The sequence below is a fragment of the Orbicella franksi genome, chromosome 13, assembly GCF_964199315.1.
Source record: "Orbicella franksi chromosome 13, jaOrbFran1.1, whole genome shotgun sequence".
NCBI classification, from domain to species: Eukaryota; Metazoa; Cnidaria; class Anthozoa; order Scleractinia; family Merulinidae; genus Orbicella; species Orbicella franksi.
In genome coordinates, this window is record NC_138157.1 from 10,269,677 (window position 1) to 10,297,400 (window position 27,724).

General features: G+C 39.2%; 2 protein-coding genes and 1 pseudogene across 2 annotated transcripts in view; 1 reads left to right on the forward strand and 2 right to left on the reverse strand.

The window, feature by feature from the left end:
• LOC145465016 (uncharacterized) overlaps positions 1-27,724 on the reverse strand; it is a 286,590-nt gene that overhangs the window by 12,747 nt on the left and 246,119 nt on the right. The window lies entirely within an intron of this gene.
• Positions 340-3,720, reverse strand: LOC145465341 (uncharacterized; annotated as a pseudogene).
• LOC145465287 (lysophosphatidylcholine acyltransferase 2-like) lies at positions 5,959-22,876 on the forward strand. Its single transcript, XM_081449062.1, has 16 exons — positions 5,959-6,104; positions 6,382-6,504; positions 9,952-10,094; positions 10,586-10,803; positions 11,436-11,567; positions 13,167-13,208; positions 13,638-13,696; positions 14,425-14,459; positions 15,100-15,154; positions 15,325-15,354; positions 15,699-15,751; positions 16,795-16,920; positions 17,520-17,670; positions 18,530-18,628; positions 20,062-20,206; positions 21,626-22,876. The coding sequence occupies exons 1-16, from the start codon at positions 6,099-6,101 to the stop codon at positions 21,757-21,759; spliced, it is 1,551 nt and encodes a 516-aa protein (XP_081305188.1). The 5' UTR covers positions 5,959-6,098; the 3' UTR covers positions 21,760-22,876.

A 27,724-nucleotide genomic window follows, 5' to 3' on the forward strand; every position in this document is an offset into this window, starting at 1 on the left:
GCGAAGTGTCCATCCATTAGATATAAGCAACAATATTTAGAACCCGACCTGCTTCTCTTTAATAGTGCTGTTGAGGAGTCACGATCTATGCCAGATAATTTGCCTCGTCCTTTGAATCTATTTCTAAAATAATTAAATTTGCGAGACTGATGAGTTTGCTGTGCGCGTGCACGAAGATGACGCGAGGTCCTCTCAAGTTGCGGCAACCCGTTTATTTAGCGAAGCTAGACTCATTGCTACAGCAACTTACAAAACGGTTGTTAGGCGCGAAATAGCACTTTCATTTATTTACCCTATCGATCTAGGTAAGATGGTTTCAAATAATGTTACAGCGTTAACCTAAGTGCTTTATTTTGTACATGCACATGCCGGTTTAATTATATCTTGAATAGTTCAGTAAATGGACTAATAAAATTTATCACATGTTGGCCGAAAGGGCGGAGCTACTGTCTGCGAAAACAATATAACGACAATGAGAGTGCCATAACTTGGAGCATGAAAATTAAATGAAATTGGTAAGTTAGGCTATACCATAGCATTTCAGTTTTCCCAGTGTGTGGTAACCTTGATTATGGCCGCCTGCATCACCAAACCTGAGCTGTTTAACTGGCAGATGTGTCTTGTCAGTAAGGAGACCGCTGTCTTCACGCCATACTTCGTCATTCTTATCACAGTTACAGCCATATCTGGGATCTGCACATGAGTTGGTCATCCCGCATGCGCACTTACCACTGCCAGGTGATGCTCCACCCCAGTACGTCATCTGACTAGAATCACGTGACACCCACCAGACATATGCTCCGTACCTATGAAGCATCACTGAATCATAGCACTCGTACTTGATAAACTGCTCACAGTGTGTTGAGACTCTGGTGAGACTCGCCAGCTGAGAGAGACTCGCTGCTGTGTAACGAATGTTACGTGAATAAGTACCAGGGTTGAAATACCCATTCCCATTCACTTGCGTTCTGCTTTCACTGTCGTGACTTATGACTGTCACGCCAACTCCATTCTTGTCACTCATGTCACAATAAACTGTAAATGGTGCCAGGTCTCCCGAGCCATCCGGATCAATGACGTAATTACCGCTTACACTGCTGATGTATTTTCTTATCAGAGAACAAGAGGTCGCAATAACTGGAGAATTGACTTTGACTTTCGCTTCTATTGTTGTCAGGGCATTAGTCGCTCTGCAGGTGTAAGATCCTTCGTGTGATTTCCCAACTTTCTGAATATTCAATGTTTTATTCCGTAGAACCTTGGACCCTACAGGAAGTAAAGAGTTGCCTTCCTTAGTCCAATCGATTGTCACTCTCGGCCACACACGGCAGATGAACGCTGTAACCAATCACAGGTGTCACTTCCTGAGGAGGACGGACTCTAAACCGAAGACGAGAAAATATCACTACTAACGAAGTATCTGTTGCTGATCCAAGAAGATTGCCTGCCTTACAAATGTAGGTTCCACCGTCAATTCTTGTCACACTGTGTATTGTCAGGGTTCCATTCAACACTTCAGTTCTGTTTTCAGGTAAACTACCAACTGCTTTGGACCACGTGATGCTGGGAAGCGGCTGACCGGTGGCAGTGCAGGCGATGGTGATGTTTTGTGTTTCTTGAGCCATCTTTCTATTGGATGACAATGAAAGTTGAGGAGCGACTGTCGAGAAATGGGAAAATTATGATTTATTCGGTATAGTTTTTGTTACATTTTTTGTCTCCGGTTTTGTACTCAAGGAAGAGACCAAGTCTGACTTTAGAGCAATAGGGTCAGTTGTTCAAAAGGTTGATAACGCTAACCACGTAATAAATCGTGATCCAGGAGATAAGCGTCGACGAAAGAAACTATGCTTCCATTGAGTGGCGATTTAGCGCCCGGTGTATAAAACATGATAAATGATATCCTGATGTTATTTTTATTATCACTGTAAAGGTTTATCTTTCGAATGTGACTGTTCGACAGTTGTTTCTGCCTCTAAACAGCCAAATACATAAAATAAAGCTACTTGCACTGAACGGTTAATTTCGCCGAGGCATTCACTTGTCCCAGCAAATTCTCCGCTCTGCAGCTATAAACACCGTCGTCTCCAGGTCTAACGTCCTTCACAATCAGAGCGCCACTGGACTCTACCACGTGACGACCAACGGGAAGCGATGAATTCAGTTTAGACCACGTGACTTTTGGTCTTGGATTACCATCGGCTGTACATTTCAAGATGGCCGTCTGACTTTCATTGACTGTCATTCCAACAGGACTCTGCAACAGAGATGGAGCCGAGATGGACTGGCCGGGGTCACCTTTGTCGCCTTTCATACCCGGCGGGCCTCTAGGTCCCACGGGACCGGGGTCTGCCGGAATTCCAACATCCCCCTTTATACCCATGGATCCTTGACTCCCTATTGGTCCGTGTTTACCAGGAGGTCCGTTTGAGCCGGGTCTCCCTGGAGGTCCGGGTCTCCCTCGGGTTCCCGGTCTTCCTCGTCTACCCGTGTTCCCTTTTGGTCCTTCACGACAGAGCGTGTGAACTTTAGCACAGACTTGGTTTTGCAGCAGACCAAGTTCTTGTTTGATCAACACTTGTACTTCAGAGGCTGTTAGGGTCGATTTTTGTTTTGAATCATCTGTTAAAGAGCGTCTTTTTCTTGAGAGGGTTTCTTGTTCACCTGGAAAATAAGAACTTTTTGAAATCGTACACTGTCATACAGTTGAGACCTACTATTTGGAACTCTCAAGGGAAATTAAAAATCGTTGGATATAGCGGGAGTTCGAAATAGTCGATGGCAAAAGAATGAAGGGCAAATCCAAGAGAAATGGTTATGAGTTCGAAATAACGGGGAATTCCCAATAACCGAGTTCAAATTAGCGTGGTAGAACTGTATAAGAATTTGGTATTCAACGGTTTCTGTGATCCAATAATCAGACAAGCTAGTAGAAAAATATGGGAAAAGAGATTTCCGTCTCTATTAGATTGGGTTTCAGCAACATACCGTAAGCCTCTTTATTTGGTGTTCATTTTTGTTGAGGACAAATTCTATTGAAAAAAAATATCTATGGTGGGTGAAGAGGACGCGCACCATAATAATTCAGGAGATATGAAACTTGCCTTTGGTCGGCTGCCAATGGCGGCCTGGAACCGTAAATTGCCATCGTTCATAATTTTGTCGCACTTTTCGAAGGATTTCTGTCTCCATGTTGTCACAGAATGTTACTGAGTGTAATATCAGTCGATGATGTTCTTGTATTCTGAATTCCACGTGAATAAGCGCGATACAACACACAACCGACAACAGCAAGCCCGACCCGGAAAACAAGTAGTCCAGTGTTTGTCTTCTGGATCTGTTCGTCTGCTTCTCTCCGTTGTCTTGTTTTAAATGTTTCATTACTGCAACTTTAAAACAAACAAACTGATCGAGATATCAAACCGATACTGAGGTTGTTTTTCTTGCTCTTGAGCTGCTTACAGACCAGTTCACTATGGGTTTTCTTGGTGTAGCTTGGTGTACGTGCTTGAAGGCAATAGACTGCTTTTGTTGCTAGAAGTTCACTGATAAAAGTGTAACCTGAATCTTGATGTTAGCAGAAATAAGATAAAAATAACTGGATTTGTCTGAGCTTGTAATGGAGATTCAGTATCACAGGAAGTACATTTCATCATTTTATTAACTGACAGAATTGGCGGACATGCTGTCAGCGCTTTCTCTAAATGCTCTAAAGTGCTGTTTCATACGCTATCTGGAGTGCTTTTAAAGCTCTATAGGCTATATTTTTAGGCTTGCATGTAGTATTTTTATCTGTTCGGTCATTCTAGGGGAGCTCGAGTCTCCTCGAATTTATTAGGGCTTTTTCTCGTCTACAATAAAATCCCGCGAGTAAGAACCTGCATTTTCCCAAGTCAGGCTAAACAGGCTCTTGCATAAATGGTATCTAGGGCCCAGTTCAGACGCCAAACGTTTCATAAGCCAAACTTAATTCGAATTTGGACCGACTCAAATTATTTAAAGTACACCTGTTGATTCGACTTAATTCGCCGGACTTATTTAGTTTGAACCAAATCACATCGAAATGTCAGCGATTTTCAGGCAAAGTGTAAACTGCTTGTAAAATACGTTATAATAATTTAATTATGCATTAGGTTCGGTACATGAAGTTCGACGGCTGAATAAAAGCCGTTCCAAAGCCGAAATTCCCGGCTGAGCTAGCCGGAAAGAACGGCTCAGCGTTCCAAATTCAAATAGCCTTTCTCAACTGATTCAGACGCCGAACTTTTCATGTACTTAATTCAACGTATTAGGTTCGGCTTATGAAAAGTTCGGCGTCTGAACTGGGCCTAACAAACATTTAGGCCGCTTAGGTTCTTAAATGGGTTCTTATTTTCTTAAGAAAATAATTTTAGTTAAGCTGTCAAATTTAGTGGTTTTCAACCTATCCCTTACATAAAATTAGCATAAAAATATTTTATTTATGTAATAACGACTTTTATTGAAAAAAGAAGTCCTTACCACATAAGTGGTCATGTGGAAGTCTTACCTTTGTACATAACATGATTCACAAAATAAAAACCTGTTTGAAATTTTAGGCTAAACATGTTCTAGTACAGAGGGGGTCTAACTGGCAAATTTTAGACTAGCAGGTTCTTAAAAGTTAGTTCTTACTCGTGGGTGGCTACTGTATTTCCCAAAAACGGGGCTTATTTCTTTGTCGTTCCGAAAATCATAGCTGACCATTTTCTGGTACTCAAAACGACGTTTTAATTAATCCGAAGACAACGAGCATTATAAATTTCTCATATCACGATTAAAGGTCCAGGTGACAGTTCTAGCTAATTCTCGTTAGAAAATCGGAGGGGTCAAAGGTCTTCCTGTCAGATAACTTACCAGGTGTAGATTTCGAACTTATAGTGAGTTTTAATTCTTGGGCTGACAATGTACATGTTTTCTGTGTTTTCTAAAATCTGCCAGGAAAATGTGTCGGAGTTTATAGGTTTATATGCCATCGGCATTTGTCTATTTTCTAATTGCGAGAAGCGGGAAGGGGTAGAAGTGTATCATTAGTATGAAGCTTATGTCACGTGGTCTCTCTATTGCTGATGTACTCTATACTCATCTGAAAAGGAGTTATTTCGGCTTACGCGCTCGTCCTGTGGCTGGTTTTGTCACTTTCTTTGGCGAACCCTTTAATGAGACCATCACAGCTCGAAGAAAAAAAGAGTGAAGTGATCTTAAGAATTAGAATGCCTCCGTACAAACACTAGCCTGCGTAGCAGCCGTTTCCTTTTCTTTTCCAGGCGGAGAGCGAGCAGGTGGGCGAGCAAAGGAGCACGCCTGGGGTGGGCAAAGTACGCCTAGGGAGAGGTGGGGAGGGGGTGAGCTGCTCCTTATTTTTCCCCCTTATTTTTCGCATCCACTCACAGTTTCGTTCCCTTCGGATGGTTTTTTGGAAACGCCAGCTACGCAAGTTTTACAAAGACTAAGTCAAACTAGACATTGGAGACCTGAGACCGGAGTAAACGATCTATTTAGGACCGCAAATGGTGTGGCAATGCGAAAGTGAATTACTCTAAAATCAAATTGTTGCTCAGATCTGGATTTTGTTTAAATTGCCAGCTACCATTGACTATTAAGAGCTAATTGTAAACCGGCCAACTTGGTTACTGAAATGAAAAAAAAAAAAAAAAATTCGGGGCCACTTAAGTAGTATTTTTCACTTTTAATAGAATAGTCTCAGGGGCGCCCCTTAATAGTCCGTTTGAGTTGTCTATTGACTTTGAATTAGTCTAAGGCCGTGTTCACACTTGGTGTCCGAAAACTGGTGCCTAGGCGCCGGCACAAAATAGTTTTGCGTTCAGACACTGGCTTCTCCAAAGACCCAAGTACCATCAAGTGCTCAAGTACAAGGTCGAGACCTTGTACCTGGGCGTGGAAACTGTGCACGAATTCTGGTTTGAGTACTAGTACTTGGATTAAAAGTTGTGTTCACATAACTGCCTAGCGAGAATCGTGCTCGAGCACCGTGCTCGGGCATTAAATGTGAACAGAGCCTGAGCTTTTGAAGAGAGCTTGGAAATGGAAACAATTTAAATAAAAGAAAAGGAGCCGTCATGAAGGTAATGTATAAGTTTTCGAACGATTTTTTTTTTCAGAAATAATTGCCTGAGTCATTCCACTTTCTGAATTTCCGTACCCATTATGATGTTCCAGCCCAGTAATCAACATATATGGAAATGATGACCATATTTGTATACTACCTCGCACAGCAGAAGGTCATCAACAAAGAGGATTAGAGTGGAGGTCATGTTGATTCGACCTTCCTCTGTTTACGATTAGCTGAATTGATATAAATATGCCCGTTATGCTAGATACTGTTATGTATTTGTAAGCCAGTTACTTAACATGTCTGCAAGACCGAAGGGAAAGGTGCTTTTGCGCGCCAAATCACTGGTGGAACCTGATGTGCAAAATCCGTTCTCGTATCGGCTGCAGCTCCCTGCTTGGGATAAAGTGAAGGTGAGTTACATGCAACTTAGTTTAAAATATACTCAAGGTTAGCAACACTTTCTCTGTTCTTGATCTCACAAAGATCTGCAAAGCAGTGAAAGTGTCGAAAATGCGCTATAAGGAGAAATAAACGAAGCGTTTACAAATTGTGTTGTGGAATATGCAACAACTACCAAGTTTACTTCGTCAGCACAGCCCTAAACAAACAAACAAATTTTATGTGCGATTTGCACTTTGCATCGACTGCGGTAGTTTCATAAGCTCAATTTCAATTGATTGTGTGCCCCATTCGTTTTATAATTCTCATTTTTACATGGAATTGATACTATTGGCAGGGGATCCCAGCAAGTTTTTACAAAAGAACTATTCTTAGTTAATCAACAAAGCTGAGCAGTTATTAAATTTAATTCGAAAATTGAAATTAAATTATGATAAGGTCAGTTTTACACCAATTTAATACCAGCTCCTCAGGATGTTATTCAGGGTATACTGGGGATACATTTTGCCAGGTTTGGATGTGTTCTACGTAGTATCTAGAAATTAGTCCATCAACAGATTTATACTTCTTTTGCAACTCAGCTTTCTTCAAAGAAAATATGCAGGTCAATGCAATAATCTTACATGGACGACCTGGCATGGCTGTACCAAATTTAAGAGAATTGATTAGATATCAGGAATATTCTTCCTCTTCTCTGATTATCAAACACAACTTTGAACAAGTGCAGAGATGCGAAACTAAAAAAAATTGAAATCCGGGAGATTCTACATTCTAATGTTCCCCAGAAATGATTTTTAAAGTAGAGCTCAGCCAATTCAACCACAAAAATGAACTAATTTCCAAACATAATCCCCCATACAGATGCCAAAAATTGGCCAAAATATGTCACTCTTAAAAATGTATTTTGTATACTTTGTCGCGTATTGTCTGGGAAAATTGGTGACTGGTATGAGAGACTGGGAGATCTGGTCTGTATCTATTAGACTTAACATAGATGCAAGTGATAGATAGTGTGTCATGAACCGTAGAGAGTGTGTTCATTGTCACGTGGTAAAAAATAAAATCAGAAACCATTCAGTGGATAAAGTCAAGAAATTGTGATATTATAGACAATAAGTAAAGAACTCAAGACAGTCCTCCACGTGTGCGTTGTCCCAAACTTGAGATATTCATCAAAATGTTCTGTGCAAAATTATAGAGCCTAGTATGGAGCTGCCATGTTGAAGTACCTCCTTAGTTCTCTAATATGGTGGCTGGAAAATGGTGTAAACATCTGGAACTTACTTTGGCTATCTAGATGACTGATTATCTGAACCAAACCAAAAAACATTTACACAAGCACTTTTCCTATTACTTTAACTCCTAAAATGGCCAATCACGAGATAAGTGTATATTTTTCGACAAAAGCGATCTTAGCTTCATGTCATGCACCGCCATAACTCCAGAATTCGAAATGTGCTGGTTTCCAACGAAGGACGCTATTGAGCCGAAAAGTTGTAAACAGATATAAATTTTAAAGTACCTCTTATGCCTGATGAGGATAAAACCTTTAGTGGCTCTTTAGTTTTGGATTTGAGAATTTGATGATGTCACATGAACACACTCTATATTAGCCTTGCATTACATGCATTACATTATTAGTTCATGATTTCTTCAACTTTCAAAAGAGATTCCATGTAACCTTATCCCTGACATTTCAATTTGGAGTTATTTTGCAGCTTTAATATAATAATAATAATAATAATAATAATAATAATAATAATAATAATGATGATATACCCCTTACCAAGATGTATACATGTAGCTTTTCACTGTCGCATTCCTGACCCAAGTTCTCTTGGAGTAGCAGCCTGTAGTTCACATGCTTCAACTAGTTCAAGACCTTCAGTAATCAGATCAATATAATCTTATACTGTTCAAGAAAATAAATTGTCAAAACATGTTCAAATAAAAGTTTGTGGTTGAGCGCAGCGAACTCTGGGCCAATACTCCACAAGAACTCACCTTGGGAATGCAACGGTGAAGAGTGCCAATTAATAAATTCAATATAGCAGATGTCTTGGGCCTAGACCTTACAAAAACATTTAAAAGAAAAGAAAAATTGAAAACTGTTAACTGAGATAGAAAAATTTAAGTGTCATCTTGTGGAAAATCACAAACGTTTCGGGCATAGCCCTTCTTCAGTGGGAAGAAGTTGAGTGGGAGATGTCATCGAAGAAATACATTTATATTAAACAATATTTTTTTACATGTGACTCTAACACGTGTAGGTACATGTAAGAGCATGCAGTCACTTCGAGCTCTTTAAAAAGTCAATAGGTCCTTTGCAGCTGGGGTCACGTGACCAAATTTTCCTGGAAAAAATCTATATTATGGGCTATAAGGTAAAGAATGCCAGAAATGGAAAGAGCAAATCAAAAATACCAAAATGACCAAGTTTGAAGCCCCTGGCATTAAAGAGTAAGTTTATACGACAGTTTAAATTTTTGGAAAATTTAGAGGATTTGGATGAAGAAGTTTGCTGGAGAGCAAGGTGTTGCTCTCCAATAACTTTTTCCATACAAATTTTCTTATTTTTTAAAAAATTCAGACTGTCAAAAAATCTCATTGTTTAATGCCAGGGGCCTCAAACTTGGCCATTTTGATATTTGCGAGATGCTTTTTCCATTTCTGACATTCGTTAAGTTATAGCCCATAGTTTTATGAAAAGTAGGTCATGTGATGGCGTAGTTACAAAGGTCCTATTCCCTGTTTAATCCATGCTGCCTAAGGGTGCCAAGGTGAAAAATTAGGTGCATTTCGTTGAGACATCTGGCGTTGTTTGTACCCCCGCACTGTTTTATGCGGCAAACCTCCAACCTTATGGGAAAAGAAGCCCAAAGGCTGGACACAAGATTATGGCACAGCTGAGGACTTTATTACTAACATAAAGTCGAACTAAAGGTTTTACATCTCTCGGGATAATTTCTCAGAACTAATGTTCAAGGTTGTCATAAATTTTTGAAGTAACGTGCGGTGGCTCTATTGTTGGAGTATATCAGCATATTATTATTATCATTATCATTAACATTATCATTATTATTATTATTTATTATTATCCCAGCAGGTTGCTAATATTAATAATAATAATAATAATAATAATATGATAATGATAATGATAATAATAATAATAAATTAATATTTTAAGTGGAGGTCTCCAATCACTTAGAGGTGTTTTTCAAGAGGGTCGCCTAAAAAAATAAAAGTCTAGATCAAGCATGGTGATTTTTGTTGGCAGCTGGTTACTTTTGAAAAAGCTGCTTTTAATGTTGCATTTTTCCCCTGTTTGCTGCACATGTCAAAGTAGTTTGTTTCTTGAGGTTTATTGCAAATGATTGCCTTACATTATGATAAGTAAAATGTAAAAAACATATCGACAACCAGGTTTATTAATTTTATAATTTTCATTGTCATTTCAGGTTGCAGTTCTTAGTATCACACTATTTCCAATCAGACTTCTCTGCTTGTTCCTTCTTGTCCTGTTGGCCAGTTTAATAGCAACTCTCACAACCATGTGCATGAAGAAAGAGGAAGAACCTCAACCTCTGTCCAGATACCGAAGGTATTAACTATGAATGACAAATAAGCATCAGGATAGCCACAACACGTGTATTCCAATTTGGACCTCATATACAGGGGACTATCATTCGAGCAGGGGGACTCAAAACAAAATCTGAAACAGAGTGAAAGAAAACATATTTTGTTTTTACATCATTTAACATTTTAGAACCGGAGTTAGATAAGAAAGTACTGAAGAACAACAGGATTTTGCAGGTTATGTGTAGATATAATTCCCTTACTGACAACCCTGCATACACTTCTAGTGACCATTATTTTAATGTTTCTTACTTGCAGTTAATAATAAATTATTGTGCAATGCAATTACGTTTAATGTAGGTTAGTTCTACTATTTTTAGATGTCTCTTTTGTGGGAAACTTTGGCTATTTGTCTGACTATACCAACTAGCATCTTACAGGAATTTTTGTAAACTTTACTCTCTGTCCTCTACCAACTTTAATCTCAGAAAACCCTGTATGTCTGTCTTTCTTCAGGATAATGAGAAAGCCATTACAGGGCATTGGCCGTGCAATGCTCTTCTGCATGGGTTTTCATTGGATTAAAGTGAAAGGCAAACTCAGCAGTTCAGCAGAGGCTCCTATACTTGCTGTAGCTCCACATTCATCATTTGTTGATGCCTTAGCCTTAAGTGCCATTTGCATACCTTCCGGAGTTTCCAGGAAAGAAAATGATTCAATACCACTTATAGGAGGTTTGCTTTTAATCATCAAACATTTAAATATAATCTTATATATTTTGGAATTGAAATCCAGACTTACATGGGCCAGTTGTATCTGAAAAACGTTTCGTTGCATTGAAAAGTAGCCCTCCTCAGTATTCTCCTTAAATATTTTGAAGTTTATTACATCCATTTTGAAATCACTAGTGATCCTTGCAATCTGATTGGCTCTCAGCAGTGCAATGTATTCTCGAATCGCATCATTTCTGCGTTCTAAATTGCACCTTTTTCCCAGCCATTGAGAGTGGAAAACAAAAGAAATAAACAAACCAGTCAGATTTCAAGGCTAGAAATCAAATTATGGGAAAGCCAGAGTAATTTATTCAAGAACCATCTTATTTTGTGCCCTAAGTAGCATCTTTTTTCTTGTTTCGCCTGCAAAATGAGATGTAAATTAAAGAGTTTCTGGTTCTGCTTTTAACAAACTGCATGCTGGATCTATAAAATATTGGTGCTGGTCTGAAATCATACTAGTCTTGCATAATTTCAAACTGAACTTGTGCTGCGCCCTTGTTCAATTTTGAAATCACTCATATGATTTCAGACCAAATTGATTGATTGTACACACGCACACGTACTAATGAGGTACTGATATTTTTTCACAGCTTGCATCCGTGCCACTCAACCTGTGTATGTGTCAAGAACAGATCCAAATTCACGGAAAAAGACAATTTCTGAAATCAAAAGGCGTGTGAGTTCTGGTGGAAAGTGGCCTCACATTGTGATATTTCCAGAAGGTAACTAGTTAAAACGTTTTTCTTCCTTTGCTGATGATCGATGTGCACAGTCCCAAGGTTACAAAATTGTACGTTTCTTTCCTTCAGTTTATTTAAGTCTCCTCCCCTCACCCCTTTGGGAATTCTGTTTTGGTTTCATACATTCTGTTAACCTCACTCCACCCTATTGTACACTTGAGTTTCAGGAACCAGTTTCAAGGACTTTAGCTGAAGTTCAATATAGACATTTTCCAATCCAAGTCAATAACAATGTACAGTATTCAAAGCTCTTAGACTGCCTTCAAGGAAGCAGTACTGACAGCAGAATACTTCAAATCATTCAACTTGTCTCATTTTTGTTAGAAATGATTATAGACTGTGGATACTGTTTTGCAGAGTTTCATATTTTTAAAGTAAGTTAGTATACATGATTGTACTTGTATGTTGCAGCCTGACAGGCAATCAGTGAATTTTCGAGTGCAAGTTCTGCAATAATATTGTCTGCTCTGCAAAATTTATTTAAAACTAAAATTAATGCAGAGTTCTTGCAAAACAGAAGTTGACTTGTGAATCGCATAATATTAATTTAAAATATTTTCATTAAAGTGCCTATGAAGTAAAAAATAATTCCTGCTTATTTGAAAGGCTTTTTAAAGTAAAGAAGAATGGCGTATTCCTTTTTGGAATATCTTTTTTCGTTTTAGAGATATTCATGTTTTTGTATTATGCAAATGAAGAAAGTGATGGCGTCATAGGTGGTTCCTCTAAAACGGCACAACACTCAATCGAGAGTAACTCTAGAAATATTAAAGCAGTGTTCTTTAAACTTGGCACCAGATATGTACATCACAAAAGAAACAGAATGACATCTACTATGTTGTTGCCATGGCAACACTATTGGCTCCAGTCTCTTTCTGTGAAAAACCAAATATCCCCATTTTGCAACCTTTTAAAGTGGGACAGAGGGTCTTGCTCGGAACACACATGGTTCCCATATTGTCTTAACTCTCCCCATTTGATTGGTGGGAGTGAATGATCCTTGTTTAAGATAAAATCTGGGAATTTTAGTGTTGATTAAAACAGAACCAGGGGCATAACTGTTGTCATGGCAATGGCATGACAGGTGTCATTCTGTTTCTTTTGTGATGTACATTTCTGGTGCCAAGTTTAAAGAACACTGCTTTAATATTTCTAGAGTTATTCTCGATTGAGTGTTGTGCTGTTTTAGTGGAACCACCTATGACGTCATCACTTTCGTTACTAAAATAGAAATATCTCTAAAAGGAAAAAGACATTCCAAAAAGGAAACCGCCATTCTTCTTTACTTTGAAAAGCCATTCAAATAAGCAGCAATTATTTTTTACTTCATAGGCACTTTAAAAGAGTACTTTTTTTGGACATACATGTATTCATATATTATGTTTTTCCATTTAATAATTAATGCACTAGTCCCATCTAATACTGTGTAAAGGTAATTATTGTCTTAAATTGCAGAGCTAATTGCAAGTATTTTGCAGTCAAATTCATTTAGTGGTAATTTATAGAGCATATTGACAGTATTGCAAGAATAGATTGTCAACTGATTGTAACGAATTTGTAAATTCTCTATTATCTTTGTAGGCACCTGTACAAATAGAAAATGCTTGATCACCTTCAAACCAGGTTGGTATTTTAAATATATTAAAGAAATAGTTTATGTACAAATCCCTGGTGAAAGCCTCAGAAGGATGTTCATGAGGTCCTTATCATCATAGGCGTATGTCCAGGCACCTTCGGACTTGGGTGGGGGTGACCTTATGGCCTGGATGAAAAAATTGCACAATGCCCGAAAGCGTGAGTGTTGTTCAAATTCACTCAAATTGCAGTAAAAACAAAAATGTTCGCATTAATTCCTGGCCTCACATCTAATGAAACCCCAAAATAGTTATTTTGAAACCTTGCATACTCTGTGACATCGATTGACAGCCTAGTAAAATCAGAAAGTTATAAAAGGAACAGTTAAGTAATTTTTCCTCGTATGAAAAGTTCAAGAAAATTTTGAAATCATATGGTTCTTTCCTTTGAGTCTCTTTCTCCCTCTCTCTTTGATAGGGGCTTTTTATGCAGGCTGTGCTGTCCAACCAATTGCCTTGAAATATCCTAACAGATTGGTAAGTAGTGGAAACTATATGTCTGATAATAAGTCTGCAATATATTTGATATGAGACAGCTATAACTTTATTGAAGGTTCTGCCGCCTTCTTGTCGTCACCTTTATCTCAAAGTGATTTATAGTGTATTAGGCAGTATAACAGGAATAAAGGGCTATGTTTCCTGGCCTACTTACATGTGCTGCAGATGTATTATAAGGGGGTTATAGAGAAATTCAGTCTACAGCTACATGCACAAATAATAAAAATGGAAATACACCTGTAGGGGACAAAATACCTTGGTGTTGTTGCATTAAGAGAGGGATGCCTGTCATACTTCACCCTAGACTAGTGACCCAGTTTGGAGCCTTTTTGACGTTGGCCATTACAGAGCTCGAGAAAAGTGCTGTCCAGTCATCCAGGACAAGTAGATTTTCCTTCTGGGCAAGTAACTTTTCATTCCTACCAATGGGCAACGAATCAGGCAAGTCATCTGCGAACTAAATCATTAAAAGAGCAAACTAAGACTTGCCTAGGGCAAGCAAAATGTGAGAGCTACTTGTCCTAAGGTTAAGCTGGGATCATTTCAAGTTTGTTTTTTTCAAGCCTCTGCTGAATTAAATATCTTTTTGACAATTGTGTTGAAATTATTCCTTTATTTAACTATACAAAAGCTATGTTAAGGAGTCTATAAAATAATCTGTATAGCATGTATAGTGTACTATGTTTATGTTGTTTGCATTTTTGCAGGACACTTTGACATGGACTTGGTCTGGCCCAAGTGCGTAAGTGAGTTTTTATACATGCAATCCTAATAGTAACTTAATATACAATGAAGTGGTTTTCAATTGACTGTATCAATCATAAAAAAAAATTCATTAATGACTGTGATCAATCATAAAGCATGCAGTCAACCAAAGTAATGACTGTGGCCAATCATAAAGCATGCAGTCAATCACTGCGAACCAATTGAAACTCAAATGAAATACTTTATACAGATTTTATTAAAAGTGCAGGAAAGTGTCTGAATAAGTTGCATTTGGCTTTGCTTTTATTTCTTATTAGATATGAAAGTGGCAGAAGATTTTTTAAACAGTCATAAAGCTTAGTACTGCAAAACTAAACCAAATGTGAATTACATATAAATCGTCCCAGTGGCGGATCTGGGGAGGGCCCCCCTTATTTTGGGGAAAAAAAAGAAAATCGCAGAAGGAAGAAAAGTCAGCAGGGCAAGCAAAACAAATTGCCCCCCTCCCTCCCCCCCCCCCCCTTAGCTTAAGGTCTGGATCTGCCACTACATACTGTTCATAATCAAGTGAAAAAGACTGCAATGTAGTTGACAGTTTTCTTGTCACATAATCGTTATTACAGGACATGTCTGCAGGTGAGTGTTAAGCCAAAATATGTGATAATTTTCTTTTGTAGACTCACCCTCCTGTGGTTGACATTATGCCAGTTTCACAACAAGATGGAAATAGAGGCAAGGATATTTCATTTATGATTTTAAATGATTATTTTGTTAAAGTTGGAACCTTTTTAACACCAATATTTATTTTATTTGTTTTGGGTTTAACTCAGTCCAATGGCTTGGAATGTGTAATCTAGAACCAGTTTTCTTTCAGCTTATTCTCACTCTCTCTCTTACATCAGATTCTACCGGTATACAAGCCTGACACAGAGGTAACATTAGTATTTAATATCGATCTTCAATTTCAATTCTAAATAGGCCAATTTTTTATAATAAATTCTAATTTGGCTCTAAGGCTTAGGGGAATCAAAATTTCTTTTATTCCCCTAAACCTTGCAGCTAAGTTAGAGTTTTATACATTAAAATTGAACTATTAGTTTTTAATAGTTTTGTGGGTCTATTGAAGACTATATGAGGCTGTTGACCACTACATCAATAAAGCTATATGTAGTACTATGAAGGTGTAATTAGAGGTCCTTAAGCATCTGCAGTTTATAAACTTTCCGCCTCATTGTTTTATGGATGAAGGGCAGCTAATTGTTGTTTTATTTTTTAGGAAATCCATGATGGAAAACTTTTTGCAAGAAATGTGCGGGAACAAGTAGCAAGGTTTCATTTATAGAATTTAATATTTGTTGTGTCTGTCTGCAAACATTATAATCCATTAAGTTTCAGTCAATTCAGCTTCTCTCATCTTGAAAAATCTTCTTTTTGTATCATAGCAGATTTGAGAAATTATTTTACGTGTAATCAGATTCTATTCAGTATGTGTGAGATATTGAAGATGATTTCCAGTCCGTACTACACAGTCTCTGCACCCCAATGTTTGTGAGTCTCACTCGATAGACTGAAGCAAATCGATGTTATTCTTACCTTATCTTTGAGGCATTTGAAATTCTTTTTACAGCAGTTTCTTTGATTTGTACAGCTATGAAGTTGTTTCATCAAGTGATGTCAGAAAGAACGAAGCAGAAAGCATCGCATCCATAATGGCGGTTGACATGAAACGTCGAATTTACTTCATGAAAACAAAAAACGTAAACATACTCTCGAGAGTGCGCAGTACAGACTGAAATCATCTTTAATATCTAGTTAGTAAGAGTAAGTTTTAAGAAGAATTAATTACCCAGTCCTATTTAATAAATAGGAATTAAGAGTTCTTATGTATGTGAGTCGAATTACATTTACCAAATATTAGTTAAGTTGAGTCATGTATTAGGGTTGCTTTCTGTTCAACCGAAAATGCCTGAAATTCTGGGAAGAAAATCAAATAAAACGGAAATTCCCAGTAAGAAATTGTCAAAAATTTGAGTATACCTCCGGAAATTCTCGAAAATGATGTTCCATTCACCACCGGAAACTTCTGAAACTTAAAACCGGAATTTTCTTGTCGAATGGAAAGCATCCTAGGGTTCTATGGGAAAAGGGCTGTCAAGCAAAAGACTTTTTCCATGTGGTAGTAGGTTGGTTTTGGCTGCTCTCTCAAGTCCAGCTTGTTTCCCGAATAGCGGGCGAGCCTAATGTGGTAGCTACCACGGAGCATTAAATTTGATGTTGCCTTTGTCTAGTGAGTAAAGTTATACCCACAGATTTCGACATTACTTAAGTAATCTGAGTCATCATGAAAAAATTCTCTCTTTTTTTTTTTGTAGATTTCTGAATGTTCCTGTCACTGAACACACATATGAGGACACACGGCTGATGGTCCAAGCCTCCAAACAGAACTTACCATCCATGGCAGGCCTGGTGGAATACCAGAAAATAAGTACCAAACTCAGGTGATTACATTTTATGCTGTATATTTCACTGTTCATGGGGAATAGGTCATTTTCGAATGTACCATAAGTTAAGCCTCTTTCTCAAAGCGAGTCTTGGTGCCCATCCTTTCATATTAAAATGAGATTCCATTCACTTACAGGTTAAACTCATTTTCATGTGAGTAGTTGTGCACCAGGCCTCACTTTGATGGAGAGGCTAAGGCCAACTCCGAAATGGGCGATTGGTGTTAGTCCGTGAGTTTAACTCATTGATTTATAAGAGCATCTGGATGGTGTGACATTCTGTCACTTGCAACTGACAAATAGAGGTGGCAAAATGGAGAAATGGACCCCACCAAAATTGTAGTTGACAAGTAACAAAACCCCTCATGTTTTATTTTTAAAAAAATGTATTCTCTCAACATACGGACTGTCATTGGTGCTTGTTGCATTTTTTCTTCGAACTCATCTCTAGGCTTAGAGAATGTCACAGCGAAAAAGCCTGTCACCAACCTACGCATGTAGATGTAATTGCAGTTTGCTCAAAGTTGTCATCATTGTGGACAGCCGTGAACTTTACTAGAGTTCTACCTGCTGAATTGGTGCTATTTTTTCTACAGCATCAGACTAGAAAGTATGAAAGAGTTGCTGGACAAATTTGCTGAGATAGATACCAACAGAGACGGTCTGGTGGATCTGAACGAGTTTGCCGAGTACCTAAATTTACCAGTTACGCGTCATATCAGACATCTTTTCTCACTGTATGACAGGGTAAGGTTTTTTTTTTTTGTGGAAAATTTGTGATCACTTCAAATTGACTCCAAACGTTTATTAAAAGAACTTGTGAAGCTTGGTAATTGGCAGAATTTGGGGCTCTTGTGATATTCGAGAAGAAATAGAGGTTTTGCCTGGCAGGAACAATGAAAATGTTTTGGATTAGAAAGAACATTTTTTCCCATAGGAAAAAGAATCTAAAGTTCCTGCCATGCAACATGGCTGCCGTGCAAAACCATTATTGGTTTTTGATGGATAATTTCTGGGTGGTAAAAGTCCTAATGACTCGTATTCATTGTAAACGTTTTAAAAATATATAAATACATTGGGCTCAAGTTCCGTGGCACAGTTGATCATGCTATGTCCTTTCAATATTCAGAAGTGATATTTTTGCAGCTTGATCACAAACTGAATCGCTTATGCTAATGAAGCAAATATGTTTACAAGAGATTACAAGAGATAGTCTCCACTATGTTTTTGTCATCTTGTCCGTGTATGAGGGAGCCCTCAGAACAGGTAGTTTAATGACTGAATGCAGAGTCCCAGCAAGAAGAGACGAGAAATTAAACCTAAATTGCGAGGGTGCGTTTACGCTAGCCCAGTAGTTCGGTAAAATTGTGTCAAGTTTCCCGTTGGGCTAGCAGAAAATGTATTGATTTTACTTTAATCAGTTTTGGATTAAAAGAAAAAACATAACTTAAAATTGCGATGCCATTGTACTTCATTCATGTGTAGGTTCTAAACACGGAGGAAGAAAAAGCCTGACGAGGTTGGGCCATTGACTTGTGTTGCTCAGGGCTAATAAATTTGAAAGATTACTGACCGCTGAATCGTTGTATCACCTCTCTCTTTTCAGGATGACTCGGGTCACATAAACTTTCGTGAATACCTGATTGGTTTGGCGCTTGTGTCTCAGCCAGCTAATAGTGAAGAGGCCATGCAGTTAGCTTTTCAGGTTAGAAATTATACAGGCCACTGTTAGGGTTGCTATATGTCAGAAAATGGGCAGGAAAAAAATTCTTCAGGTCAGGGAAAAGTCAGGGAGTTATGTTTTGGGTCAGGGAAAATGGGCCGGCCGTATGCATGATTATGTCACATGCTGAACATTCACCACCAAGCCTCGTTTGCCAGAAATTTTCTCAAGCCCCTTGCGCCTTCGCGATGTTTTCACGAAGATATTCTTTTCATCTTAGCTGCTTTGGGAATTTGTCCACGTTAAAATTTGCAATTTGCAGTTTGAAAGGAAGGCTTGGTGGTGAAATTCAGTGCTTGTCTGATGTCATCATGCATAAGGACTATTGACATTTTGAAGAAATTTCAGGGAAAATCATTGATATTGTAACACCGCTGATTTAATACCACTGAGGGCTGGAGATTTCATTCGGGTGGTCTAAACGTTGTTTTCCTTACTCACCAAAGAAGGCGAATTTAAGCAAAGCTTTTCAGTCTTAAAAGCTTTTGTTTTAGAACGACTGTTGGCGGGTACAGGTATATGCCTCTGCTACTACTCCAAATAAGGAACTTAATCAACCAATCTGAATTTGAAGCTAAAGACGTAATCAACGGCAAGCGCGAGAAAACGCGAATAAACCAAATGACGTGGGTTTGGTTTGGCACCTAGAACGCTCTGCTGTGATTGGTTATTGTGTGTTGAACATAGGCTTGCCCAGCAAAAGCCAAACCAAATTTCTTTCGATTTCATTGGACCAAAAATTCCGGATACGTGGGCTAATGGGTAGGAAAAGGCTAGAGAAAGTTTCCAGAAAATCCAAAAACTACTGAATTTCTGAAATGCGGTTCAAATAACCAAAAGTTCCAAAATTTCTGGGAGCAAAATGGAATGCAAATATTTGGTTATTTTCAAAGATTTAGTTATTCATACTTCGCGAGGTTGGCCTTGATTTCCGAAATTGCGGAAACAATTCAGGCTCGATGTGGTAAACCGGAGAGTATTGGTCCGTTCGCTAATAGAAGTTTCCGGAAAAAAAGTGGAATTTTTGGTCCAATGGAAAAAGCGTCTCTCTATTAGTATAGGGCGGCAATGAAACTTTCCATTCAACCAAAAAACGTCGCAACTTTGGAAAACGGGGGTAAATGGTACGAAATTGGCCTGGGGACGTTTCTGGAAATTCCGAAAATTGTGAAATTTCCGATATGCTAATCATTCAACCGAAAATTCCGGACAATCGGGGCGGAAAATCAGATGGGAAGGAAATTTTCCAGTTAATAGAAATTTTGGATGTACCTTGCGAGGTTATCCTCCATTGCCGAAAATGCTGTTCCATTCGAATTCGCCACTGTAAATTTCCGGAATTCCGAACCGGAATTTTTTTTTTTTTGTCGAATGGAAAGCGCCCTTGGTGACACGTGTGCTTGATTCTTTTGAAGGCTTTTGATATGAACGGTGATGGAAGAGTTGATGAGTCTGAGCTGCGTCACATTCTTCAGAGTGCGTACCCGTCCATTACGGACCTGAATGTCAACTGTTTGTTCAATCAGGTGGATGTGAATCGCAGAGGATCTGTTACGTATGGTAAGTGAAGTCAAGTTTTCTGATAGCCCTTGTCACTGTTGGCTTTTCTTATATGCAATACAATAGGCCATTTCCGAGTCACATTGTGCCTCCGTTTCAAAACGAGTCTTTGCGCAAAACCTTTCTTATGGAAATGAGTTTGATTTGCATAAAAATGAACCTGTAGGCTGAACTCATTTTCATATGAATGGTTTCGCACAAGACTCGCTTTGACACAGAGGCAAAAGGCAACTCGGAAGTGGCCTATTTAATCCAACGTGGACGCGAGGCAATTTTGGGTAGAAACTACCAAATTGCCCGAATACATGTTCATTCACATTGTAATGCAAGTGGGAGTTAACCGTGAAAAAGGCAATTAAGCTCAGCTGGAAATAGGCCACGTTCGATATATCAATATTCTGACATGGCTCCAAGGCTTTCAGGTCAAAATTGCAAATTTTTGTAAGGTTCACTTCTTTTGTCCCTCGATCCCCAAAAGACACTTGGATACAAAGAAAACAACAGTAAATAGAGACTATGTTCCGAAAGCCTCGGAGTCATGTTAGAATATTGGCATATCGAACGTGGCCTATTAGAAAGTTGTCTCCTAAGTGATTCGTAAAGGGTATGAGCCCTAAAAAGGAAATTGGGCATCACAAGAGGCAAAGAAATATTTCTTGTGGCCGGTCGAGTTTCGAACCCGTGATTTCCGGATTACATCGCCATTACCAAAGCGACTGAGATGCGAAGTCAGACGGCAGCAAGACGTGCGTTATTAAGGGGTAATTGCTGGCAAGGTAGATATTAAGGGTGTAATTGAACCCCAAAACACTGCTGTTAGATAATTAGATTGTTACTCGTGGTATGGATTCTAATTTCTTTTGCCAGTTCAGTCTAAGTGTGTAAGATTACCCTGCATGATGAAAATTTCGGAGAGAAATTTTGTCGTGATCAATTATAGGCACTTGGAATGACTTAGAACTATCTTAATTTCCATCCCCAGGACGCAGTGTCTCAACAAACGAGACAATACAAAATTGTCAAAATTCAAACTTGAAAAAAAAAAATTAAACTTGAGTCAGCACATTAAATAATAATAATGGAAAGATGAACATAACTGGTTTGAGTGGCTGTGTAAATGGTTTTCTTATGAGAAAATGTATTGGCGTTTCGCTGGGACCAAAATGTGGACATAGTAACGAAGTGACCGTATTAACGAGGTGACCGTGAGCCGGGGTTCCCGTGTATTTTTATTTGGCCGTTCAGGGGAAATGTTTGAAGAAGACTATTCTGCAATCTTTTTTTTTTTTTTTTCCTGCGCTGTGGGTTATTATTCGTCATATCGAACGGAGCCCAGTAGAAAATGATACATGTAGAAATTTGGTGAAAACCGAGCCGTTATTTGTACATTAATTTCGTTCGTCTACATCTTGTCAACAGAGGAGTTTCGGGATTTCTCCGTGTCTCACCCAGAATACGCTTTTTTGTTCGCACATTACAAGAAAGACCAAACAGAGACAAAGGGCGCCAGTAATCAGGATCAAGAACACTTTCAAATGGAAGCTCATGCTTGAAAAACGCATGGAAATTGTAGGCCTGCATTGCGTGCAGACAGATATTTTATTTAACTAGTTTTTGTACTGAAAGCAAAATGTGTTACACAATCATTATTTTTTTGCACTCCATGTGTGTCATCATTGAAGTGTTTTAAGCCGGCCAAAAAAGTTAATCTATTTAGACTATTTATCTGCTTCTAAGTACAAGTGTATGTTAATTTTGGTCGACATTCCTGAAGCACAACAATGGTGAGTGAATTGACTTGTATTACTAGTGGTGTGGTGTTTTAGGAAAGGCTTTTGATAAAGCGGCGTCAGAAGTCAAATTAACGGCCAGGCTTTAACCAGATAAAAACATTTTGGTCAACATGGATTAGACCATTGGTCATTATTTCACCTAGAAATGTCTGTTGTATGTAATCTTTTCTTAATGCTACCCCTACGCCCTATTCTAAGCTCGTAAGCATCTTTGTCCTGATAGTGTTAAACAATTTCTCTCCTCGGTCTGTTTGCTGGTCTCTGCCAGTTAATTATTGTACAGAAAACAGGAACGGTAAAATTTAGCATTGAAGTCAGCATCAAACTACAATGCTAAACCCGTTTCAAAACGTACAGTCTAGTAAGACAAATTCCGTCATGTTTTCGCTTTTCTTTGTAAAAAGGAATTTACGCAAGTTATGCATCTTAAGGTATTTATCATTCAAATTATATTTATTTCGCTGCTTATACATATCATTGTAAAACACTTTTATAGCTTGTAAAGCATTCTTAGTATTTCTTCATATTTTTTAACCATTTTAAAGCATATTGGTGTCCAAGCAATGCAGTGGGAGTTTTTAAAGGGGCTATGTCACGGAGTGCGCAGCCTACCTCTAAAAAGAAATTAACCCTGTCTAAAATTGCCGCTCCGTTCCAGTCTTTCCTGGCCTACATCTTCCTTATTCATTTTTTGTCTTTTCGATCAACCATTTGATGTGTTTCTCTTCCCCGGTCAACTGACATCATGATGTTTCCTTCGCATCTAAACGTGTTACAGTACATCTTTTTTAAAACAACCAGTTTATTTATGGCACGCGGCATAGTTCCTATAAGCATTAAACTGTTTTAGGGTTCATTAAAATACTAACTTATACTTGAGCAAACAACTGGTGTGGTTTTTCTTGTTTAAAGGACTGTTTTGGCGATTGTTTGTGTGTTTTTTAAAATCGCATCATGGTCTTCATTTCGTTGATTATCAACTTTATAAAGGCAAATAATTGAGGCCAGGAGCATATCACTAGGAGCGTGCAACTCCCATGCTAAGCCTATATCACAGCATCTTTTCAGACCGGTCTATTTTTAGCCCTCTTTTCCCGCGAAATAGGTCAGTTCTGGTCTACATGAGCGCTCATCGGTAAGGAAAAAAATGGCGGCCTCAGATGGACATGTCGACATAATCTTCCGACGATATGATGACGTCAATGAAAAATTAAATCCGTGCTTGTGATTGGTCACTGGGGTTCCTGCGGGGGTCTGAATTCGCGTTAAGTTCAAACTAAAAATAGATCGGTCTGTGAAAACGCCGTGACAGGAATATATGAGGTAGTTGCACGCTCCTAGTGATGGGCTCCTGATGAGGCCCTATAGGGGGTTTTCGGAATACGGGATATTTAGGTAAAAAATTAACGGGATACAGCTAGGATATCTGGGGGAAAAATTAATGGGATATGGGACATTTGCTGCGGGGCGAGCATAGCGAGCGAGCAGCAACATAATCAGGATTTAAGAAAAATATATAGAAGGGGGTACGAATTCTCGAATTCGTCACTTTTTACCAGAATGCATTGCATTTAATCAGAGTGCACTGCGCCACTTCTTACCGGAGTGCAACACGAGGATGTTACACCGTCGAGCCGTCGTCATTTTTCGCGTGGATTCAAGGAGATCGTGCTTGACTTTCACAAATCTTGCTTTTGTTCTTAATGGAGTATGTGAAAGTTTGTAAATCTAGCTGGACGATTAATTGTGACATCTTAATTTTAAACTTAGTATGTCATTTCTTAGCAGTCGCGCCTCCCTGGTCAGATTCTAGACTGTTTCTGTGCCACCCCTATCCAGTCAAGTGAAGCACACTGTTAATCCGGAAGATGCTGCTCCTGCCCTACACCAATCTGGCCAAGTGAAGGACAGTGTCATCCGGGAAGATACCCCTTTACAAGACACACAAACCAGAGCTTCTTTAGGCCCCCGGACTGACATTGCTTCACCAAGTGTACCTACTGCTCACTTGAAGAAAGGAAGCGTTCCCGAATCGTGTCCAACGTTACCTTTGCAACTTCGTCGGGTTGAGAGGTCTCGTACTCCTCTTAAATGATATGGAGATTGGGCACTAAACCCCTCAGATGATGTCACTGATGTTTACTTTACACAGTGACACTTAGTTACCCCAAGCCCCTTACTTTTTTTGTAAATTTTGGTTAGAAAACTGCTATTTCCCGTGGGGGGGGGGGGGGGGCGGGGGGAAGAGTGTGACAGTCGAGAGTGACGCGGCAATTATGTCACTCCCATGAGGGAGAGACTGAGTTCGAGTTGAGGACTTGACGCCTCGTGGAGAGAACTTTGTGTTAGTTATCTTAGGTTTTCGGCCCTTTAGTAACGTTTACACTCTTATCCATGTAGGACGATTTACATCAAAGATTTATGTCGAGGATGGAGGGAGAAGAATAAACATGTGAAATCCAATTTCTATGGGTGTCCTCATTCCAGATGTAACAGATCCAGTTGGTACTTTGGAACCCGTGACAAGTTCCTTTTTCGCTACCTAGCTAATTTATCCGCGCTAATTTCCAGTCGAGTTAATTTTCTAGAGCCAAGCGCACAACTTTCCATCGAGTAGGCCTCTCGATGTCCATTTCCCTAATTTAGAATTCAGAGTGACGAAATCCGTTGCCACATATTTTGGTTGAACATCATCTAAAGCTAAGAAAAACTGCACAGAAAAACAGGAACAGAACCCGACATTCTGTAAGGGACAGCAAAGGAGAACAGCCTTGTTGAGAGTTACCCTCAGATGGACCCCTGATGGCCGCAGAAAGAGAGACCGACCGAATGATGTTTACAGTGTGATGGCGTACGTGATTGCGATGGAGTGATCTTATCCACAGCAAATCCTATCTAGCTCAAGAGTATTCTGTCGCCAGAGTATCCAGAGATTCATTCATGGTATAAAGCAAGAACAAATTCGGTAAAGAAACATAGAATAAGACGAGCTACCTGTCGTGTAAATCAAATTTGAGGCCGCAACATTGCAACATAGGCAATGGGACAACATGGGCCACAGGGCAACATGAGATAACAAGGGTAACTGGGCAACAGATCACCGTGGGCAACAAAGGCAATAAGGATAACGAGGTAAGAAGGGTAACTAGGCAACAGAGCAAGGTGAGCAACAGGGTAAATTTTCATCTTTACTTTATCTTTGCATGAAGCATCTTTCATTTCAAAAAAGTAACAAAAATCAACCTACGCATTCTTTCTATGTTCGTAATATCCTTTCCCATCAAAATCTTAATATATCTCCTGCTATGTATATTTGTTTTGGTATTCATTTCTTAATATATATATTTTTAATTAATCCAATTCTTGTTGAATTTCTTTGTAATCCTAACACCACGTCGACCAATCAGAGCGAACCTTGTAAGAGTTGCCTACAAGCTGCACGTGCTTTGCGATTATGTAATTTGTTTTCGCCCGGCCCAAAAAGATTGACTCCAGTCTGCATTGGTACTGCATTCCCTTTTTTGTCGAATGCAATCAGAGTGAAAACCAGTTCAAAGAAAACTTCAAAACGTCGAAAACAACGATAGAAGCCAGAAAAGAGAATAAGAATGAAGCAGCAGATGGGCACGAAATGTACAGCACATGGTTTCGTGATGACGTCATTTGTTTTCGCCCCTGCTGCGGGGCGGCCAAATCGGTGTCGCAAGATCCCACCAACGTTGACCCGCCGTCTCCTAAAACCTCGGTCAAGTCTGCATTAGGACTGCATTCTCCGAACGCAATTAGCTTATTCTTCTGTTTCCGACTCCAACAATTAAGTTTTCACTAGATCATAAGGGACAGAGGAGTCATAAGCGAAATCCGTACTCTGGTTCCGACTTCGTCGGTTTGATTTTAATTAGATTATATCACTCTGCGCTTCTGATTACGACTCCAACTACGGACTCATCGTTAGAGAAAACCAGCCTAAAACGGTGAACTAATTTTCAACGTTCATTAAGAGTTTTTTGTGATCCGAGCTTTTCTTTTCTGAATTTTCGGTGGACTCTGCCCACCTTAATTAGAGTTGCAATTTTCAACAAATGAATATTTCAGAGTTTCCTAGATAAAAGGGACCATTTCAGCATGTCTGAAAATATACTGACTATCCAAATATTCCTCCCAATGTTATTTATCGACTGTCGTAACGATATAAAAGCTATTTGATATCCGTGTAATCAACGTGGATCAAGAGGTCTGACATACAGACCTCCCCCGCAGTTGATAAAAGCATGGTGTTGGAAAACAGCCCGTAAAGAATGTGCTGAAAGCTGCATATATGTGCGGGCAGTAATATCTATAACTCGATTGAAACACAGAGAAAACCTTTTTCTTGAATGAAAAGAATAAATCAAATGTTAGAATCGTAATAGGATTTTGTGTACAATGCTCAGTGACAATTTTTAAGATTGACTGACGCCTTGATCTAAGGACAAACGAAACAACGCAGTTTTAATGCTTTTAATGGTTCCGGCTGTGATTGACAGGCTGCAGTCCTTGACTGACGATGGCTGAAACAACAAATGAAAGAGAAGTTCCGCAACTGTCCAAACAATGTTTTGACTAATGATGTGCGGGCTGTATCGATGAAAAAAAAAAATCACATTGCGGCGGCGGGTATTTATTGTGAAGGAAAGTAGAGAGAAAAGTGCGATTGTAAGCCTTGAGAGACGGCTAGAAACTGACAGAACCTACTGAAAGACGAAGCTTTTCTGTGCTTAAGTTCGATTAATCATACTTTCTCGGCCCCGTTAAACGCGACAGAAATGAAAAGCGTTGTTTTCACAGCCGCTGGAGTACTGGTCGTCACCCTGACCATCACAGTAACACTCATAGGCGACTGTTTGATCTTCGCTGCGTTCTACTCCAACACAACCATCCATACAAGAGCCAACCTTTTTTTCCTGTCCTTGATAACAGCAGACATTCTCCAAGCTCTGTTTGTCATGCCATTAGAGTTGGTGCGCATCGTCCACGAACCTTTATGGCCGATTGGCGATTCGACAACGAAACTCTGGAACTCCATGTTCGTTTGTTTCGGCACGGCATCTGCCTGTAACTTGGCGGCGATTAGCGTAGAACGCTACCTAGCCATAGCGCGACCCTTGACTCACCATTGCGCTATTATCTCCAGAAGAACGCTTGCAAGTATCTGCTTCGTTTGGATATACGCTATGTTGAGCGGTATATACAGCTTTTTTGTTTGGGAAAACACAGACCACATGGGGTCTGGCTTCTCTATATCTTTCGCCCACGCTATTCCACTGCTTGTGTTAGACAGTCTGATACCGTTAAACATATGCGTTGTGTCATACACCCTTATATATCGAATCTCAGTAGATCACTCTTGTAGGATAGGCCTGTTATGTGGCGGGACGATTGACGGCCAGAAGAAACGGATTGCAAAGGAGAGGAAATCCGCTAAAACACTGAGTCTCCTTGTTGGAGTATTCATGGTATGTTCGTTACCGTTTTTAATCTTTCACGCTGTGGACGCTGCATTCGAAGAGCAACTCCCTAACCGTCGATATGCAAGCCACGTCGTTAAATGGCTTTGCTATTTGAACTCCGCGTGTAACTGGGCGCTCTACGGTTTTCTTAACTATGACTTTCGAGAAGCTTTGTTTGGTATGTTAAAGAAATGTCATGTACGTATAGTTTCAGCATCACGTTCGAACCGTGTAGT

What these genes read in the sequence shown, in the direction of transcription:
- LOC145465287 (XM_081449062.1), top strand. An exon ending in TTCAATACCACTTATAGGAG is followed by an intron (nt 10,804 to 11,435) that starts GTTTGCTTTTAA and finishes ATTTTTTCACAG; the next exon opens with CTTGCATCCGTGCCACTCAA. An exon ending in CTTGATCACCTTCAAACCAG is followed by an intron (nt 13,209 to 13,637) that starts GTTGGTATTTTA and finishes TCTCTTTGATAG; the next exon opens with GGGCTTTTTATGCAGGCTGT.